The 15,510-nt window shown below is 35.5% G+C and overlaps 1 protein-coding gene and 1 long non-coding RNA gene across 4 annotated transcripts in view; one reads left to right on the forward strand and one right to left on the reverse strand.

Annotated features, from left to right (window-relative positions):
* The window catches only part of SCN9A (sodium voltage-gated channel alpha subunit 9), a 179,577-nt gene that overhangs the window by 73,544 nt on the left and 90,523 nt on the right, over positions 1 to 15,510 (forward strand). For 2 of the 3 annotated variants that reach the window (XM_055291909.1, XM_055291910.2), the window contains exons 8-11: positions 6,012 to 6,075; positions 7,336 to 7,477; positions 12,088 to 12,294; positions 14,094 to 14,381. In XM_055291909.1, coding sequence (XP_055147884.1) covers positions 6,012 to 6,075; positions 7,336 to 7,477; positions 12,088 to 12,294; positions 14,094 to 14,381 — 701 coding nt within the window. Of the gene's footprint in view, positions 1 to 1,045; positions 1,085 to 6,011; positions 6,076 to 7,335; positions 7,478 to 12,087; positions 12,295 to 14,093; positions 14,382 to 15,510 lie in introns of all 3 variants that reach the window. The other variant, XM_055291911.2, reaches the window with a different exon arrangement.
* The window catches only part of LOC134731424 (uncharacterized), a 423,644-nt gene that overhangs the window by 53,006 nt on the left and 355,128 nt on the right, over positions 1 to 15,510 (reverse strand). The window contains exons 14-15 of the long non-coding RNA XR_010113657.1: positions 5,947 to 6,109; positions 4,547 to 4,653 (exon numbers count right to left, since the gene is read on the reverse strand). This is a non-coding gene — a long non-coding RNA (uncharacterized lncRNA). The remainder of the gene's footprint in view (positions 1 to 4,546; positions 4,654 to 5,946; positions 6,110 to 15,510) is intronic.

The raw sequence follows: 15,510 nt of genomic DNA on the forward strand, positions 1-15,510 counted from the left end.
ATTGATTCAAACTTTCATTTATTGGTGTGTTTATTACATGGTTACCCTGAGCTATAGCAATAAATGATAGCCTCAGCCCTTGCTTTCACAGAGCTTATCATCTAGTGGGAATGAAAAACAATGTTTAAGGGGGAACAGACAAATAAATTAAAAATATCTCAAGTTACAATAAATGCCATACAAAGGAAGTGAGTCTCAGGTGCTGAGATATCAACTAGATGAGAAGACATCTCTGAAGTGATGGCATTTAAGCTGAGATCTAAAAGATAGTAAGAAGCCATAAAATAGTTTAAGTGTGGATGTGAGTCTATGTGTGGAGGGTGCTGCTTCAATTAGGAGGAATAGCATGGGCAAACGTCCTGAATAAAGGGAGGGTATGGGTTTAAAGAATGGAAAAACAGCAGCATGGTTTGGTAAGAGAAAGGAAGAATGGGAACAGAGAAAGTAGCAGAAAAAACAGGGGTCTTATCATGCAGGACATTTCAGTCCATGGGAAGGAGTTTGTATTTTATTTTAAATGCAGTAGTTTTTATTGCTGTCTGTCTTGTGCACAACTGATTGAGCAAGGGTAGGTTGTAGATGGGAATAAGAAAGATAAGTTGAAGGTTGCTTCTCTCATCTAGGCAAGAGAAAATGAAGGTTTCATCTAGAGTGATGGCAGAGAAATGAAGAGAAAAAAGATGAGCTCAGACACACAAGTCTGTAGAGCTTGCTGATGGATTAAAGAAGACAGGAGGCATTGAGGATGACTTCTCAGTTTCTGGCTGCAATAACTGGATGGGTGGTGATGGTTAATGAGGAAATGGTGGACACATTTGTAGAGGAAGGTCACTATTAGCTAGCTAAAATTAAAATGAGATGCCTTTGAGATGTCCAGGTGGATATATAATACAGAGAATTGGAGATTTAAGTATAGAAATCAGAGGGCCTGCTGAGTTTGGAGATAAATTCCAGAGCAATCAGCAAAAAGAAAGGACACACACACACACACACACACACACACACACACCCACCTCTACTTCTGAACATCCCTGATATTTTTAAGTGGATGGAGAATGGGAGACCTGGTATTTAAAGCAATCTGGTGCTGAGATCTACAACTCTGACATTTAAAATTCAGGTAGAAAAGAGGACCCAGAAAAGAAACACAGAGACAGAGCTGCCAATAAAGTAAGAAGCAAAGATATAAATAATGAAGCCAAGAGAAGAAAATGTATTGTAGAAACAGATGTGCTTGTGTAGAATCATGCGGCAAGATCAAGGAGTAAGGATGATGAAGAAAGAAATATGCATTAGGTTAAGTAACAGGGAAGTCATCAGAGAATTTCTTGAGAAAATTTGGGGAAGTGGTAGGGTTCAAGGTCAAAATAAGGTGTGTACAGGGGTGAAAAGAAGAGGTCAGAAAGAGGGTAATATGTGTAGACAATTCTCCCAAGAAATTTGGCTATAAAGGGAAGCAGAATAACGGGGCAAATGGCTGGCATTTTTAAAAAAATATGGGTTTTTGTAGGGATGTTTTGCTAGTGATAATGAATTAGTAGTTATATATTAATCAATTCAGGAGAGAGAGGGAGAAGTCAAGTCCTCGTGAAAGTGAAAGAGTAAAAGGGAGAGACAGCTCCACCGAAACAAGAGGAAAGATAGAAGACTGCAGAGTTATCAAAAGATGATTGAGTTCAAACCCAATGGTTTTTATTTCCTCAAAGTATAAGATGAGATCATTGCCTGAGAGTGCAAATGAGGAAGAGAAAATTCTACAGAAGATTTGATGAGAATGCATTATATATATGGTCATCTCAGGGCATGAGAAATTTACTGTATTTTGAGTGCAAATTTGATGTTGGAGATTACTTACTTAAAATATAACCATTCATTTGGTTGTGAGAGTTTCTCCACCAACATTCAGCCATTTGGTAGCCAGCATGGAAAAGACAGATGCTAGATTATGTGTAGATTGTGGTTCTGCCAGGTTAGGGACTGATGATAATGAATGCCCATGGATTTAAGCTGTACAAAGAGTGACAAGAACTTGAGTTGGTTGATAGATCATCAGAAAGTGCCAAGGCAAATGAATTGACAATATTTAAAAGATCAGAGAATTATAATGGTAAAGGCAACCTACATAGAGAACCTGAGCATAATCTAAAAGCATTTTCTGGTGCCTATAGCAAAGTATTTTCCGAAATGTCTTTCAAAATTCACAATCAAATAAATTAACTCACTGCCTCGCCTCCTGCTGAAAAACATACAATTTGTAGATTTCCTTTGGTGTTGCTGTCTACTTTGATGCTCATCAAACCCTCTTTTATGCTGCTACAGATGAAAGTGGGGTTCATGTGCACAGTGTGTAGCTAAATGTGCAGTATTATGGAGAAATATACTGTGGTTATATTGGGCTAAAATAGGATATTCCCTTCCTCCTGTTTTTCTAATAGTTGACATTTAATAGAGAAAGTTTTGAAAAAACCACAATATTGGTCTTCACTACTAACAGGACTTTTCCTGTCTCCTTCATCTACAGCTGTTTTCTTGTGAGAACTACATTTGCCAGAGTGTAGAATATCATGTGCACGCCCTCTGCCCAGACCTGATCCCCTGGACTAGTTTTCTCAGAGTTGCATTACTTGCCCTTGGTTGGGAATATACTCTTCAATTCCATAGGCCCAAGCCATACACAATTGTCATAAGTTGTCTTTCTGAGCAAGGGCAGAATTACCAGTTTTGTTTTTCCATTTTGCTACATTAATCTTGAAAATTAATTTAAAAAATTCACCCAGAATCTTCATTAGATTTAATATCAATTTTGTATTTTTGTTATATCAATTTTCATTTTCCCCATATGTATTTTATTGAGAAGTTGGCATTTATTTACCCCCACCCACAACCTTTGCCATTATGCTGCATTCCCTTTTAAAAATAGGTTTAGATTGAGGAATAATTTATATGCCACAAAATTCCTCTTTTTAAACTGTATAACTCATTTTTTAAACTATACTCAGAGTTGTGCAATGATCACCACTATCTAATTCAAAATATTTTCATCTTGCCCACCAAGAAACCCAAGGCCGGTTAGTAGTCATTCCCCACTTCCCTTTTCCCCCAGCCCCTGGCAACCACTAATCTACTTTCTGTCCCTATGGATTTACCCACTCTATAGATTTAATATACATGGAAGCATATAATATATGGCTTTTTTATCTGGCTTCTTTCACCTAAAATAATGTTTTCAAAATTTATCCATGGTATAGTATGTATCTATGCTTTATCTCTTTTTATTGCTAAATGATATTTCATTGTATGTATATGCTATATTTTGTTTATACATTCATCAGTTGATGGACATTTGGGTTATTTCCAGCTTTTGGTTATAATGCGTAATGTTGCTGTAAACATTCATGTACAAGTTTTTGTGGAAATACATTTTCAGTTTTCAGTTCTCAGTATATACTTAGTAGTGGAATTACTGAGTCATGATTCTTTTTTTTTTTTTTTTTTTTTTTTGAGATGGAGTCTCGCTCTATCAGCCAGGCTGGAATGCAGTGGTGCGATCTTGGCTCACTGTAAGCTCCGCCTCCCGGGTGCATGCTGTTCTCCTCCCTCAGCCTCCCAAGTAGCTGGGACTACAGGCACCCGCCACCTCACCCGGCTAATTTTTTGTATTTTTAGTAGAGATGGGGTTTCATTGTGTTAGCCAGGATAGTCTCGATCTCCTGACCTCATGATCCGCCTGCCTCAGCCTCCCAAAGTGCTGGGATTACAGGCATGAGCCACTGCACCCAGCCGTGATTAATTCTTTATCTTTCAGAATCATCCCACTTTTGAATGTGCACAAGCAATATTTCATTTTTCTTTGCATTCAATTTTTTCCCTTTTTTAAAGATGTTAACCTTAAATCTTCTTGAAGCCAACCACCTTAATAATTTAATGTCTGTTGTTTAGAAATTATTGTAAAGTTTTCTACAAACCTAGAGTGAGCTACCTGCATTACTTTACCTTTCATCATTCTTGTACTGTGTTAAATACAGTAGTGCAGCAGTGTGCTAATAGACAGCTCCAGAGCCCATTCATATAAATCAGCTCGTCGGTGGTTGATAAATGTGAACCAGCATTAGTTTAAAGGATAATTCTAAAGTAATCCATCCTTATTAAAACATTTTGGATGTTTATGTATGCAAAATCGCATCTTATCCTCCCCCATACTCACTCTACCAGGCCCATCCTTCCTGAGGTTCAGGAGTGTTTTCAGGAAAGCTTTTCATGCACATTTTCACCTCAAACTACAAGCCTTTATTGTTTTATCTGTGTCTTCTAAGTAAGATAAAATGATGATGTGTAAGTCAATAGTTTTATCTCAAATTGTATAGTAGTTTAATTATAATAACTCCGTTTTTGAGCAGATAGTACAGAATGTGTGGATCACAGTATCAAGTGGTTTACATGCAATATCCTCTTTATACTATTTAACAACTTTATAAAGTAGGTATTCTTATACGTATTTTACAGATGCAGCAGCTAAGGCTTAATGGCTTAAAGATAATTCACTTACTTAAGAAGGGATAGAAGCAACATTCAAATCCAAGAATATCTGATGTCATAGTCTTTCTTCCATGATTACTCCAAAAGTCTCCTAATAATCAGATTTTTTAATTTGACCTGAGTAAAATAGGAAGTCAGGTTCTTATAGTAGAATGGATATTTAAGACAGATGACAAAAGGTTTTTTAGTCATTTAAACGTTTACTATACAAGGATAGATCTGCCCCCAGTCTTAGGAATAAGCCTTAACAGCGAATGACAGAAGAGTTGATGAGAACTTTTACTATTAAAAATTAGCACAAAGGGTACCATGAAAGGTGAAAAATGGAAAATATGCAGATTACATTGTCATCTCCTCAACACCTAGAATTAGTAGGTTCTAAATCAGTATGGACTGGTGAATGAAAAGTAAGATAATTTTAGAAAACAAATTTTACTCATTTATATTACTGCCTTACTGAGTCTGCCTCTTCTGGAGTTTTGTACCACATAACGATGTTTTAGTCAATAGCGGACCACATATATAATGGTGATCTCATAAGATTATAATACTGTATTTTTTTACTGTACCTTTTCTGTCTTTAGATACACACTTTCCATTGTATAACAGTTGCCTACAGTATTGAGTACAGTAGCCCACTCTACAGGTTTGCAGCCCAGTAGCAATAGGCTATACCACATAGCCTAGGTGTATGGTAGCCTATACCATATGGGTTTGTATAAGTGCACCCTAGGATGTTTGCACAAGGACAAAACGTCCTAATGATGCATTTCTCAGAATGTATCACGGTCATTAAGTGACACATGACCCTACCTTTAATCATACTTAAAATCCAAATTCATTTCAATGATATGCAAATTCCAACATGATCTGGCCCCTGCCTACCTCTGCCATCACAATCTTCCCTCTCACCACACTGTAGCCACACTGGCCATCTTGCTGGCTTTTCCACACACCAACTTCATCTCTGCCTTAGGGCTTTAGCTCTTTCTCTTCCCCCAGCCCAAATATCTCTTCACCAGTCTTTTCATGGCTGTCTTCTTTGTCACACTTAGGTCTTAGTTTAAATATCATCTCCTTAGAAAGACCGTCCCTGACTGCAGCCTACCACGCTGCCTTAATTTATTTTCTTTAGATCATTTATCACTATCTGAAAATATATTGTATATTTATTTATTTACTTAAATTTTTATCCAACCACAACCTCCACCCTCACCTAAACATAAAGGAGGTCTTATAAAACTAATGATTTTATTTATCATGTTTATTGTCGTATTTATTGCCTAGCCTCTAAGAGATTATCAATAAATATTTGAGGGAGAATATATGAGAAAATAGTAAATAAATGGATGCATATTGCCTGGGACCAGGCCTGAATTTGTAGATAAATGTCTATATCAATTAATTTACCTGCTTTATCACAATCACAGATTAAACTCTGTAATGTTATAACTGTTCAAATTCTTCTTCAACAGAATACTTTTATTACTTGGAGGGATCCAAAGATGCTCTCCTTTGTGGTTTCAGCACAGATTCAGGGTATGTAATATTTGTTTTCTTTTTAGTCTAAAGGCTGAAAGAGAAGGAAAAGAATGTTCAATCAGTTTGCAAATTAGTCTTTGATTCTATATTGCTTTTTATATATTTCATGGTATTATTTGACTCATTCTGTCCCACAGCAAATCCAGTCTTTAAAATGTTCACAGTTAATGCATACTCTTGAAAGCAAGACTTTGAGATAGTGCTTGAATTAACACAAGACAAGTCATATAAATCTTAAGAAGGGAGAAAATGTTACTTCTAGAAAACTCCACCAAAAGTTGGTTGGATAGTTTCAGGTCTTTCTTCTTTCTGGAAAACGAAGGGTCACAAAATCAGTTTTTCTTTCTACTCCCAAGTTCCACTCATTCTCCAATTAAATGTGACTCATAGGTGACTGAAGGTCATGTTTTGGCCACTCTAAGCAAAGGGATTCCTTGGACTTGGGTACATGTATTTTAAGAATATTGTGTATATAAGAATATTGTATATATTCAACTGTCCATCTTGCTGCTTCTCTCTTACACCAACTTCATTTTGTAGCATTAGCTGCATTAGCTCTTGCTTTTCCCCGATGCAGACATCTATTCATCAGGCTCTGTGTACACTGGGAACATAGGAATAAACTGGATAAGGTTGCTGTTCCCAGAAGAATCTCAGAATATTGTATTTATTTAATGGCATCAGGAAAAACCAGTCCACCAATTTTAGAAATAAAAAAGTCTTAAAGCTACACATTTTTATGAACTTAGACAATTACTATATTTTGACTATTATTGATTCTAATCTATTCCAAGAATTATACAGACAGTAAGAGCTTTGGTAGCATCCTACATATCAATATTTACTGAACCAAGAACTATTACAAAACATCTGTTGAGAATTTCCATGTTTTAATGATGATGATGCTAATGGCAGCTATGATTTATTAAATACTTTCTATGTGCAGGATGTAAGCTAAGTAATTTGTACACATTATCTTATTTAAACTTATTACAAATCTTATTTTCTTGAGGTGGATGTTATTACCCTATTTTTACAGACAGACTTTTGCCTTGAAGGATTTGGTAAAGTCACTAAGTAGTCAGTAGTAGAGTGTGATTCAAAACCAGTTCGTCCTGGCTCCAAATCATGTATTCTTAATCCTTATTCAATATTGTCCCCCTATAGAAGAAACCTTGAGTTTGTAACTTTTCAGTAAGGCTATTTAGCTTATGTCCTGAAGACACTCTCACCTATAATGTTCTTTTTCATGTGTAGTCAGTGTCCGGAGGGGTACACCTGTGTGAAAATTGGCAGAAACCCTGATTATGGCTACACAAGCTTTGACACTTTCAGCTGGGCTTTCTTAGCCTTGTTTAGGTTAATGACCCAAGATTACTGGGAAAACCTTTACCAACAGGTGAGTGCCAAGAGAAACATGCATTGTATGTTTGAATGGCATATGTATCTGGTGTATGTTAACAGCCTGTATTAGGAGGATTTTTATTTATTTGAGAATGGAGGAAACTCTATTATCTTATTCCTAAAATTATAAGTGTTTTACTCCCATCACTAATCATATGGGTAGTTCTTGAATCATAAATAATTTTCTTATCTTTTCTGGGCATATTTAATCTCTAGATCTTTCTCCTTCCTGAGTCTATCATCCCATGGGGTCCTAGCTAAGTACCAGGACATACTGTAATGTTTTCTCAAGCCGCTCCTGCACATGCACTGTTTTCCATGTGTACTTGGGATGGCCTGAAGAGAAGAGGCTCTCTGATGTTCACCTGCTCACCATGTTTTATTTTTGAACTCCTATTTAAAGATGCAATTCATTTCTCTAAGTTTTTCTCTCCCAAATCAATTGCTCCCAACTGTAGACTTCCATGACTTTTTGTATATTCTTCTGTTTATATCATTGATCTCTTGTATTGTAAGTGTAATTCATGTGGCTATTTCCTCTAACTTGAATGTGAACCTCTTGGGGCTGTGGTCTCTATTTACTTGTATATTCTCAGCAGCCAACCCAAAAGGAAGGAGACCAAAATGATTATTCCATATTACACATAACAATGATTCACTTTTCTCAGAATAGCTGCAGATTTGTTTTTTTCCTTTTTTGGCCTATTTTGTATTTACTTTATTTCTGAGAATATTACAAATGAATTCAGAAATTATGTAAGATGCACTTTACAGCAAAAACGGGAATGCAAATATTTTTTAAATATGCAAGAAGTGGTCACCTTTACTCGAAATTAAAGAAACACAAATAAAAAAATTAAAATAATTTTTCATCAGAGGTAAGACTTATTTTTCATGTAATATCTGTTGATACTATCCTAAATTCACTTTAAAATGCTTTGTATGATAAAAGTATATTACATTAGATAATTATTAATAGAAATGTTAATTATCTTTTAAATTTGTTTAAGTTACTTGTAGATTCTCAATATTAGACCTTGTCAGATGGGTAGATTGCCAGATTTTTCTCCCAGTCTATAGTTTGCCTGTTCACTCTGATGTTAGTTTCTTTTGCTGTGCAGAAGCTCTTTAGTTTAGTTATATCGCATTTGTCAATTTTGGCTTTGGTTGCAATTGCTTTTGGTGTTTTTGTCATGAAGTCTTTGCCCATGCCTATTTCCTGAATGCTGTTGCCTAGGTTTTCTTCTAGGGTTTTTATGGTTTGGGGTTTTACATTAAGTCTTTAATCCATCTTGAGTTAATTTTTCTATAAGGTGTAAGGAAGGAGCCCAGTTTCAGTTTTCTGCGTATGGCTAGCCAGTTTCCCCAGCACCATTTATTATATAGGGAATCCTTTCCACATTGCTTGTTTTTGTCAGGTTTGTCAAAGATCAGATGCTTGTAGAAGTGTGGTGTTATTTCTGAGGTCTCTGTTCTATTCCATTGGCCTATACGTCTGTTTGGGTACCAGTACCATGCTGTTTTGGTTACTGTAACCTCATAGTATAGTTTGAAGTCAGGTAGGCTGATGCCTCCAGCTTTGTTCTTTTTGCTTAGAATTGTCTCAGCTATATGTGCTCTTTCCTGGTTTCATATGAAATTTAAAGTAGTTTTTTTCTAATTCTGTGAAGATGTCAATGGTAATTTGATGGGAATAGCATTGAATCTATAAATTACTTTTGGCAGCATGGCCATTTTCATGATATTGATTCTTCCTATCCATGAGTATGGAATGTTTTTCCATTTGTTTGTGTCCTCTCTTGTTTCCTTGAGTAGTGGCTTGTAGTTCTTCTTGAAGAGGTCTTTCATATCCTTTGTAAGCTGTATTCCTAGGTATTTTATTCTCTTTATAGCAATTGTGAATGGGAGTTTATTCATGATTTGACTCTCTGCTTGTCTATTGTTGGTATATAGGAATGCTTGTGATTTTTGCACATTGATTTTGTATCCTGAGACCTTGCTGAAGTTGCTTATCAGTTTAAAGAGTTTTGGGGCTGAGATGATCGGGTTTTCTAAATATAGAATCATGTCATTTGCAGAGACAATTTGACTTCCTGTCTTCCTATTTGAATACCTTTTATTTCTTTCTCTTGTCTGATTGCCCTGGCCAGAAATTCCAACACTATGTTGAATAGCAGTGGTGAGAGAGGGCATCCTTGTCTTGTGCCAGTTTTTAAAGAGAATGCTTCCAGCTTTTTCCCATCCAGTATGATATCAGCTATGGATTTTTCATAAATAGCTCTTATTATTTTGAGATATGTTCAATTAATACCTAGTTTATTGATAGTTTTTAACATGAATGGGTGTTGAATTTTATTGAAGACCTTTTCTGCATCTATTGAGAAAATCATGTGGTTTTTGTCATTGGTTCTGTTTATGTGATGGATTACATTTATTGATTTGCATATATTGAACCAGCCTTGCATCCCATCAAAAAGTGGGCAAAGGATATGAATAGAGACTTCTCAAAAGAAGACATTTATGCGGCCAAAAAACATGAAAAAAAGCTCAACATCAGTGATCATTAAGAAACGCAAATCAAAACCACAATGAGATACCATCTCAAGTCAGTCAGAATGGTGATTATTAAAAAGTCAAGAAACAATAGATTCTGGTGAGGCTGTGAAGAAATAGTAGCGATTTTACAGTGTTGGTGGGAGTGTAAATTAGTTCAACAATTTTGAAGACAGTGGGGCAATTCCTCAAGGACTTAGAACCAGAAATACCATTTGACCTAGCAATCCCATTACTGGGTATATACCCAAACGAGTATAAATCATTCTACTACAAAGACACATGCACACGTATGTTTATTGCAGTACTATTTGCAATAGCAAAGAGATGGAACCAACCCAAATGCCCATCAATGTTAAATTCTATAAAGAAAATGTGGTACATATACACCATGGAATACTATGCAGCCATTAAAAAAAGAATGAGATCATGTCCTTTGCAGGGACATGGATGAAGCTGGAAGCCATCATCCTCAGCAAACTAACACAGGGAGAGAAAACCAAACACTGCATGTTCTCACTCATAAGTGGGAGTTGAACAATTTGAACACATGGACACAGGGAGGGGAACAACACACACCGGGGCCTGTTGGGGGGTGGGAGGCAAGGGGAGGGAGAAAGTTAGGACAACTACCTAATGCATGCAGGTCTTAAAGCCTAGATAATGGGTTGATAGGTGCAGCAAACCACCATAGCACATGTATACCTATGTAACAAACCTGCATGTTCTTCATATGTATCCCAGAACTTAAAGTAAACATATGAAAAAAAGCTCATCACTGGCCATTAGAGAAATGCAATTCAAAACCACAATGAGATACCATCTCATGCCAGTTAGAATGGTGATCATTAAAAAGTCAGAAAATAACAGATGCTGGAGAAAATGTGGAGAAATAGGAACGCTTTTAAACTGTTGGTGGGAGTGTAAATTAGTTCAACCATTGTGGAAGACAGTGTGGTGATTCCTCAAGGATCTAGAACTAGAAATACCATTTGACCCAGCAATCCCATTACTGGGTATATACCCAAAAGATTACATATCATTCTACTGTAAAGACACATGCACACATATGTTTACTGTGGCACTATTCACAATAGCAAATACTGGGAACCAACCCAAATGCCCATCAATTATAGACTGGATAAAGAAAATGTGGCACATATACACCATGGAATACTATGCAGCCATAAAAAAGAATAAGTTCATGTCCTTTGCAGGGACATGGATGAAGCTAGAAACCATCATTCTCAGCAAACTAAAACAGGAACATAAAACCAAACACCGCATGTTCTCACTCACAAGTGAGAGAGGGGCAATGAGAACACATGGGCACAGAGAGAGGATCATCACCACTGGGGCCTGTCGGGGGTGGGGGGCAAGGGGAGGAATAGCATTAGGAGACATACCTAATGTAGGTAAGGGGTTGATGGGTGCAGCAAACCACCATGGCACGTGTCTACCCATGTCACAAACCTGCACATTATGCCAAAAAAAAAGAAGAAAAATCTCTGTACCTTCAGTTTAATTTTCCTCTAATCCTAAAACTATTTTGAAAAATAAATTCTATTTTAAAAAGCAAAGCAAACTAAAAAAAAGTTAATTGAAAATACCTATGAGATGAATAAAGTAATTAACTAAGACCATCTGCCTAGTGTTAACATTCAGTGATAATATTTGATGGTAAAGAAAGAAAAGATAGAATTTTAACAGTAAAAGGGACTATGGATATCACCTGTTCCTAAAATTTGAAAGCGAGCAAAGGATTTAATTTTATGAGTAATTTTCAGACTGTAGGAAAAAATGCATGATTTTTGTACTACTACACTTAATAATCAAGAATCATACGTGACTTTAGTACAAGCATATTACATTGCTATATTCTTCATACTGAAAATGTGTTTAATATTTGTTTTCCATGAAGATATAATTTTTCCCTTTATATTTTTGATAACATGAGATTATACTAAACTGTCAGATTTGCCTATGCCTGTCAAATTGAAATTTACTAAAAAACCTTCTATTGTCCAAATGACAATTTCCATTTTTCCCTAGACGCTGCGTGCTGCTGGCAAAACCTACATGATCTTCTTTGTCGTAGTGATTTTCCTGGGCTCCTTTTATCTAATAAACTTGATCCTGGCTGTGGTTGCCATGGCTTATGAAGAACAGAACCAGGCAAACATTGAAGAAGCTAAACAGAAAGAATTAGAATTTCAACGGATGTTAGACCGACTTAAAAAAGAGCAAGAAGAAGCTGAGGTACTGTTATTTGATTTAAAATTCTTCCTAGAGGTAGAAATGGAAACAGTTACAACAGAGGCTCTGTGGTGTATGCTTGGCCTTCTCCAGCTAGATTTTCGTTAATGAACTTTTGTGTATAAACTGCATCCCCATTTCTGGTGTGGAAAAAGGAACCAATTCTGGGCTGAGCTAGAATTGATACTTTCCCCATAATCATCTCACTGCATGAAAAGTGATCTAAGGCTGTTCCTCCTAAACCTTTTACCTACGATGACTTAGTGTGTCTGTGTATGTGTGTGTGTGTGTGTATGTCTGTATATACGTACACATATACATATAAACGTGTGTGTGTATAATATATATATAAACACATAGAACTATGTGTTTTTTAAAATTATTATATCATGAAAAATCTTTTAGAATAATGGATTAAATAATATAGTCAGATATATAATGTATATAATCTCAATTTATATAATATATATATATATATACACACACACACAATGGATTTCCTCAGAGTACCAATTGTATACGGTGGTTTCATGAAAATTATTTTAACATTAAAATTAGCAGATACTCTTCTATGGAGTATGAATAAAACAGTGCATCATGTTTTGTTAATGTCACAGGGATTTTTAAGATAAAACATGAGATAATAAGAAAACAATAATTTTGGTGTGGCTACTTTAGGTTGTCATAGATCCTCGAAAGTTTCCTCCTTAATCCTCTTTCCAGAGAGATTCCTCAGTGTAAATGTTTGAGAAAGCTTGTACTAAGAGAAACATAATTTCAAATATACTGCAGGTGTCTTAACATTTGTCTGAAGGTTTGACCTAGTTAAATCTCTTCAAGGAATCTAATGTATTAGGGGAGGGCAATCATCTGTAATGCAGATAAATTCTGATGCACAAATATTCAGTGCAGTGTTTTAATAATGGTAAAAATCAGAAAACATTTAAATTTTGGAAAATTAGAAAATAACAGAAAATTATGAAAATTGTATATCTTAGAGTATTATTTTGCCATAGAACTGTGTGTTTTTTTAAAATTATTATATCATGAGGAAAAATCTTTTAGAATAATGATGGATTAAATAATATAGTCGGATACAATCTCAATTTTAAAATTATACATACGTATAAAAAGAATGGAAGAAATATTAGCACCAATTATTTCTGGGATGTAAGATGACTTTTTTCTGTTTTTCATTTATATCTTTATTTCCCATGTTTTTACAAGAATTTTTTAGGGTTTATAAACAAAACATTTTGTAAAGGGATAGTACTAGGTTATCCCAGGTACTACCTGGGGAATTGCCAGAAGTTTCATTCAGGCCAATAGTCATTGACCTTACCACTTTCTTACAATATCATGCTTTAATAATTCATTTATTTTTCAAATAGCTCAATCTTTATTAAACCATAGAGTGCCTGATTCTATTGATGATATGGAGTTAATTGCCTGATAATCAAATTGTCTATCTTATTGCATGGTTTATGTGAGTTTTACATTCCAAAATTACCTTGTAAAACTTTAACATATAATATTTAATTTGTCTTTACTATAAGCAAATTAATAACATGTAAAAGTTTAATTCTAAAATACAATAGAGCTTTATTTCAACCTGAGACAAAAACCAAATATATGCTTTGTAAGCATTCTGATCATTGTGTAAATACAACGATCATTTCACGTTTAAAGGACATGATTATATGCACCATGCTCTTACGCTGATAGGTGAAAGATATCCTGTCCTAGGGTTTCCTAGGATTTGGAAATGACTCATTTAAGTGTTAACGTCTTGGCCCAACCAGGCAATTGCAGCGGCAGCAGCTGAATATACAAGTATTAGGAGAAGCAGAATTATGGGCCTCTCGGAGAGTTCTTCTGAAACATCTAAACTGAGCTCTAAAAGTGCTAAAGAAAGAAGAAACAGAAGAAAGAAAAAGAATCAAAAGAAGCTCTCCAGTGGAGAAGAAAAGGGAGATGCTGAGAAATTGTCCAAATCAGAATCAGAGGACAGCATCAGAAGAAAATGTTTCCACCTTGGTGTCGAAGGGTATAGGCCAGCACATGAAAAGAGATTGTCTACTCCCAATCAGGTACCACCCAAATTACTAAATGTGTTTCACCCTAGGCAGAATGATAGAGAAAAATGTCTTATTTTAGGGTAAGAGACCTCAGGAGAGGATAGTGAGTGATTTCACTGGTATGATTTTAGGTAAAAACCTGGTATGGCTGGGCATTTATGGAAAGATGTACACAGGTTTCCATTTGGGTTCGATCATTTTTGAAAGACCTTACAGTTTCAGAATTGTCAATATATTTTCTAATAAACTAATTTTCAGAAATAAAATATTCCTGAGAACCATTGTAGAAATAAAGAGACTATTCACACTATAGAATAACTTTTATATTTGTATTTAGTTTGTGTTTTGTAATGCCTCATTGGTTAAAAACTAATCTTAGACTAGTTTCTGTTCTTTCTTAACCACTACAGGTAATAGTATCACTCACCCATTTGGAACTTTGGAGAAGCCTTTGATGTCCTCCACCCCCAACCACATCAACTACTAATATGTAGTGCCATAGTCTGTTAATTCTGCTTATGTGGAAGTTCTCTTTCCCTTTCTCTTTTCACTGAAACCTTCATCTCTCAGGCCTCCCTGCCTATAATTCTGCACAAACCCCCAAGATGAGCCATTGCTTCTATTTTCCATAGGACTTCCCTGTTTTCCAACACACAACCCCACAAATCATTTTTCTAAACTAAAAATCTAGTTAAAAATCTGCAAGATTCTGCCTGATATACACAGTAATAAAAGATAGAGTCCCTGCCTTCAAAATTTCACTTGAACCTAGGTGATGATACAGAACTTGGACACATATATCAATAAAAATAAATATGACAGGAACAGTCCAAGCTGGTTTTGAGGCAAAGACCTTACCATACTTTTTCCATTGTTCACAATACTTGCCACTTTGTTCTTTACATAGTAAGCACTAATGTCTATTGAACTAGATCCTTTCAAAGGATTTGCATCCTGGACATGAGTCATATAAGCATGAATTTTTCCTCCTCTTTGGTATTGGGCAACTTCTTTTTAAATATTTAATGACCTTATAAATTAACTGGTGCTAAAAGCTCTTTTTAAATACACTTTAACTGAGCTCTTAGTATGAAAAGTGGATTTTCAATGCAAAGAACCATACAGCATGATTTCCAATTTT

This window comes from Symphalangus syndactylus, chromosome 9 (genome assembly GCF_028878055.3).
Source record: "Symphalangus syndactylus isolate Jambi chromosome 9, NHGRI_mSymSyn1-v2.1_pri, whole genome shotgun sequence".
Classification (NCBI taxonomy): domain Eukaryota; kingdom Metazoa; phylum Chordata; class Mammalia; order Primates; family Hylobatidae; genus Symphalangus; species Symphalangus syndactylus.